This window comes from Phalangium opilio, unplaced genomic scaffold, assembly GCF_054372755.1.
Source record: "Phalangium opilio isolate 3A_F unplaced genomic scaffold, DU_Popi_V2 ptg000009l_1, whole genome shotgun sequence".
NCBI lineage: Eukaryota > Metazoa > Arthropoda > Arachnida > Opiliones > Phalangiidae > Phalangium > Phalangium opilio.
The window spans coordinates 3924799-3930848 of NW_028324146.1; the positions used below are offsets into that span (position 1 = coordinate 3924799).

A 6050-nucleotide genomic window follows, 5' to 3' on the forward strand; every position below is an offset into this window, starting at 1 on the left:
AATCAGTTTTTTCATTGAACTAACGCTCGAACCGACCTCTTGAACTTTGTAGTTTGTACAGCATCAATCTGTAGTATTGGTTTCTGAAAGGAGGGTTTGTAAAAGCCAGAAAGGGAACGAGAATTGTATATTACATATTGCCAAGCCATGGTCCGTGGAACCACAAGGACAACGCTACGAGGCTTTCTTGTTATTTTCTTAATAATAATACTAAACTATATGGCTGTTAAAATTAAATAGATTTGTTTTACAAGGTTTAAGCAAAATAAATAGACCAGTAATCTCAAAGCAAGCTTGGGATGACTAACGCGCGATTTGTTCGGTAATTTGTGATATGTTTTCAAATTGTCAAAATTATTTGAGTTTTTTTTTTGAAACGTCAGGGTGTAATCTCTTTACGCCTTTTTTGCAAACCAAAACTAAATCGTTTGCACGTGAACTTAAAGTAATATCGATTGCTCAATAAAGGTCTTCTCGTGCAGAGACCGCGCACGTAATTATAAAGCATTTTCCGTGTTATCGTTCAATTTGAAATATCGTGCGATGGCTAAGTGCAAAGCGTCATAGCTTTCCACTGAAAATCACCACCACATTGATATGTCAGCTACTAGGCCTACCATTTCCCCATACACGATATTCTTCCGCGGTATATTGCTATTCGCTGAAAATCAATATGCAATAGACGGGTATATATTCTTAATGTATTGTTAATGGTGATCAACATAAGAAAATGTAACGAATCCAGTACCTCTAGTGCCATCGCGTTAGATTGGCTTTACGTATTGAAAGGCTAATGGATTCATGCAAGGAGAAAATCCATCGTTAATCGATTAAATACCGTGGATACCTTTACATACCAGCACAAACTAAAAGTACGCGGAGAGTAGGAACCGAGGAGTGGAAGCTGTAGCCTTACATTATTGATTTTAAAATTAAAATTAGGCATAGTTTGAGATTTCATGGATAATTTGAAACTGGCACCTCTGACCAATCGCATAACTAGTCGCCTTCATACTAACAAAATTCAAGCAACAAACTCAATATCTCGGAATACGATTGTCACATCGCTCGCAATTTTCATCAATTCTCCCACTAAATAATTTTCAACATGGAGCTTGCCACGGAAATTTTGTTAACCAGAAGGCGAGTTACGTGATTGGTCGGAGGTGCCAATTTCAATTCATATATGATATTTCAAACTAATTTAAATTTTATTTTGAGGTATTTCACGGATGCTTCACTGTACCGATAGGTTTTATATGCTAAGTAGAAGAATCGATAAAACACTTGATTTTCGTTTTCACCCTCCCTTTTGATAGGAAATATGTAATGTTCTCGTTTATGTATTGAATTTCATTTATGCTGTTTTCCTCGGATTCGTAAACATTTGAGGAACTAGAATACATGATATATCTCGATCGGAACAAAAGCTAATATCCTCGACACATAACACCGGAAAATATTTGAACGGGATTCTTTTGCTCTAGCATCTGGGAGTACGCGATCGAGATGGTTATGGTACTGGCATGGATAAAGGGTCCAAGCTTTAACTATACCAAAGAGAAACTATTACCAACCAATACGCAGAGAGACTACCGTATGCAGAATTGCGCCCAAATAAAAAAGAAATACGATTTGTTTAACACAGTATGCATCATAGTTATTCGATATTAATCTAAGGATGCAGCTCTACAATAGTGTGTTCCGCACTTTAAATGTTTTTAAACGCAGTATTTTTTGATTGAAAGTTAACCTTGTTTAGCTATTATGAGCTGATCAAAATGGAGAAAATAGTCTCAACAATTTCCAACCAAATTTAGGCAAATCAAAAAGTGAAATGTGGGCTTTAGTTACGGTTATAATAATTATTTAAAATATTTTGAGACCTATTCTAGCTTTTATTTTATTAACATGAATATCCCTTCTAACTTTAAACCTTTGTGTGACCACTATGTGATGAAATTGGTACTATTTGGAAAGTCCATTTTTGGAAAAGACAATCCTATGGAATCCGAGTATCATAATTTTCACTTTAGAACACCTGGTAGACATATTAAGGTTTACACATGCTAACTTCCAACATGTTCACGTATATTTCAAGTATTAGGGTGATCAAGGAGGCGGAGAAGCCCAAGAGACAGACGCAGAAAATGATCATAAAAGCTTGCACGTTGATAACGACGAAAGCGTCCGGTCTTTCAACTCTCTGACACGGATGTGACTCGACGTTGAGTGATGGGTCCAGGTCCTCGTAGCAATCGCCCTCAGTCAGTTGGCGCAACCTGTAAAAAGAGAACGTTAATTTTACAATAAACTCAGAACTTCAAAGGAGAAACTAACCTTTTGTTCACTGTCTTAATTAGGGTTTGAGAAATGTTTTTCTTGAAATGCAACGCCCTGTAGGCTATCTCAAAAGGTTTGCTTAATTTCAGTTTGCAAGTTCCTGTTTTAGCGTATCTAGCTTTGATTATATTCCACTGAGTAGTATCAGACGATACGATGAATGTTTCTCGATTTTCGATTTCCAAATGAATGTTGGCGTTGTTTAATAAGATACCTCTTTTTTGGTAACACAAATTTGGGTTCGATTCAGCTCGCTTTGTTAGTTCCGCAAATGCGGGACTGGTTAATGCAGTTTTCTGAAATGTAATTGGGAAATGAGAAAATATTGTTTGATTTGCCTTAAAGCCCGGAGCTATACTTTATAATATTACCTGAATAAAACTGAAGATTGCACCGCCTTTTATCAACAAAGGCTTCGCATTGGGAAAGTGAAATATATCTTCCATGGTATCGAAAGGAAGAGAGGCCGATTTGCTTGAAAACTGTGATGTCATTATCGATGATACGAAAACCAATACTACGAAAGAGGCTAGACTCCAAGTGACCGAAAGGAATCGAGCGATACCCTTGCACTTTAAGCTTTCGGGACCTGAGGATAAATTCGTAGATATTTCAAAACGTACCGAGTGTTGCATGAATGATTTATACTTGTTCCCACAAGGCATTGCAACAAAAATATCCATGGTATTTTTGCTTTCACTTTCCCGTATTTGGAGTTTAGTTTTCCCATCACGTAAATTAGCGCAGCCAAAACGAATAATGTCAAAAATATCTAGAAGTTTATTGAAAACGTTAGTTGAATTTGCGACACAAAATCGCTATTGTATGACTGTGCCCAAAAGGAAAAATTTGTGAAAAAGGGTAAAAAATTTCCTATTCGAAGGTGGTCACAGATTTTCTTTAATGAAACACAGCACAATTTTACTAGAATAATGAAATTACAGAGCCTGATGAAAAAATATTTTCGATGTAGTTATTGTTAGAAAGCCCTTGAATTTCAAGAGAGTTTTATCTGGAGAATTATTGCAGTTCGCCTCGGGAACCTATCTCTTTCGCCGATTAACAATCTGGTTAACAAGAACTAATACCGAGTAACGATGACGTTACGCAGAGGTATTACACTGGATGTGTGTATCTGTCACCCCGTTTGCAGATGGCAAATCGGAGCAAACGTGTTCGCAATATCCGGACCACGTTCGCAGTTCAAAGAAAGTAATATTGACTTTTACTCCATTATCATCATTAGGGTACAGATGTATACATGGCGATCGGCTATTGTTTCGAAAAACATCTAGCCTCTAAATAGCAGGGCTTCCACAAAGGTTCATGCAAGTGAGCTATTTCTTACCCTAGGGAATCAATCGCCTTATATACCCTAAATTTCCAAAATAGGCATACGCTAGAATTCAAACGTCAACAATAGGTATGTTTCAAATGATTTTAGAAATAAAATATGGCTCCGGCATTTCAATCATTTTAGATAAAGCTCTATGTCATTCAATACATGCAGGATAACTAAAAATTGTGTTCAAATGTAGCGAAAGGGTAGTATTTACAGGCCAATCGAGTGGTCAATAGAACTCTTAAATTGATTGAAATATTCTATATTTAAAATTATAAAGCCCGTATTTGCTTATCAATAAATAGCAATAGTAAAATGGGCAGGTAATTATTAGTAATCCACGGTTCGTCTAGGAGACCATCTTGTTGTCATTTATTGCTTTCTTTGTTTAAATTGTTTTAGAAATTAGGAATGTTTATTTACCCATTTGTCAACAACGGAGTAAATATCATTTTCATTCGTTTGATTGGTTCCGAATAATATTAACGACCTCATAATCAAAAACGGGTGCGAAGTGGGAAAGTCATTGAAACGATCACTGAACAGAACCAACGGAATTAAGGAAAAATCTCCTTCCTGTGTTTTGTAAACGTTTAATGTAATATTATCCATAGTTCATAGTACTATGTACAGAGAGTACGTCTCTCACTGTTTTAAGTGTCTCATCTCTTTTTCTATGCCCCAAAATTTAACTCCCGCAAACGCGGAACCAAATGTCAATGTTACGCGGCCGCGAAAACCTTCGCCTTTTTCACAGGAACAAGAAAAACAAGAGTATCCTACCGCAACAAATAAATAGTGCCTTTACGTCACCCGGACTCACTCGACTCTCATTGGCTGATTCTGTTTAGTCGTTTCGTGAAATTGCGTCTGCTAGGCCTAACCAGAAGAGCAAAGGTTTGATCACCATAGCCAGCATACGTATTATGAAATGTTAAAGAATTAATTGTTGCCGTACGATAAAAATAAAATTGCAAATTATCATTTATTTGGTTTATGCTTATTAACCTTAAACAATGTGAACTTAAAACTTTAGAAGTTTGGTAGGCAATAAAATTCTAGCATTTAGAATAATCAACATAAAAACCGTTACTAATCGTACTAAATCTTTTCTTATACTTAACGTTTGGGCAAATTTTACCCGAAAAGTATTTAACTAAAAGTGTTAAGCTAGTAATTTTAAATATTCATTAACCTTCACCCTCAAAGCGGCTAATCAATAATCTAAATCTTTCGGAGCAGAAGACAGACTCATGGAAATAACTACTTTTGACCGTCGTAATTTTTAGAAATGATGATTCGCTGAGAAAAACTAATCAAAGCAATTCTAACCAATAAAGGTAATGTACACGGCAAGCTATATTGAATGAGAGTGACTGACTCTTTGTTCGTAGCACTATAAACTCTTGATATTTTTGCTAGAAACTGATAGTGTGTTTAGAATTATACAGTATAACAACTGACATTTCTTTCGAGAATTCCAAGAACTCCATTCCACGAATTATCAGCTTTCTCACCCCAATTTTCATCCGTACTGAGAAAGGTAGTAACGCTGCCAAATATTTGAAGCATTTTTATATTGGACTGATATAACGAACCTGACAACTGAAAAATATTACTTGATATTGTCATGCCTTTGTAGTACACGAAGAAATTTTATCATATAGCCAGTTTTCTCTCCATCTTTGACAACAACATATGGTGAATACTGATAACAAATTATATATATTATATACATATATTATGAGTTAATGTTTATCAAGGCACGATCAACCGAAGTGTTTGGAGGGCCCCATTATAAATCATTAATGGAACAAGTGTAACCAACATTTACTAGAAGTATAAGTTCATAAGAAATGTTCCATAAGTTTGTCACTGGTTACTGAGAGTTTGTCATGAAGTGAAGTGGGTGTGGAAATGTCATAGATTCTCGTAAAGCGACGCCTGGTGAGGCGCTGTCAAAAAATTAGTACAGACTAAATAGTAAGATGAACTGCCAAATCGAGTGTATTCAATTCTCGCGTCTTTCTCGAACTAGCTCTCAGTAAGTCTCTAGCATTACGAATAGTAGGTAGTGTCATACTTATGGAACATATCTTATAAACTTATGCTAAAAGTAACAAAAATGTTTCATTAAAATGTTTTTTACTTACTTCACGAAAAGAGGCCGTGTAGTATTTTTCCATTTCGACGTTCATATCACTATTTCTTTATTAAATTAACTCAGTACTCGTGTGGACTTTCCTTCATCAGGGATAGATTTAATTTTAGAAGTAGGAATGAAGAACAGAGTAATGTGGGCGCTCGTCAAAGTCCCGGACCCCCTTCCACGAGACGGAGGGGTATGAAAGAAGAGGCGGGTCAT

The 6050-nt window shown here is 36.0% G+C and overlaps 1 protein-coding gene and 1 long non-coding RNA gene across 2 annotated transcripts; both read right to left on the minus strand.

Annotated features, from left to right (window-relative positions):
- Nucleotides 1-1538: 1538 nt before the first annotated feature.
- Nucleotides 1539-4294, minus strand: LOC149713403 (uncharacterized). Its single transcript, XM_089843732.1, has 5 exons — nucleotides 4109-4294; nucleotides 2992-3115; nucleotides 2715-2932; nucleotides 2341-2639; nucleotides 1539-2282 (listed from the first exon to the last, which is right to left on the minus strand). Exons 1-5 carry the CDS (start codon nucleotides 4178-4180, stop codon nucleotides 2054-2056), a joined length of 942 nt encoding a protein of 313 aa, XP_089699858.1. The 5' UTR covers nucleotides 4181-4294; the 3' UTR covers nucleotides 1539-2053.
- Nucleotides 4295-5128: 834 nt separating this feature from the next.
- LOC149713404 (uncharacterized) lies at nucleotides 5129-6050 on the minus strand. Its single transcript, XR_016371737.1, has 3 exons — nucleotides 5839-6050; nucleotides 5305-5393; nucleotides 5129-5237 (listed from the first exon to the last, which is right to left on the minus strand). It is a non-coding gene; the product is annotated as an uncharacterized LOC149713404 (long non-coding RNA).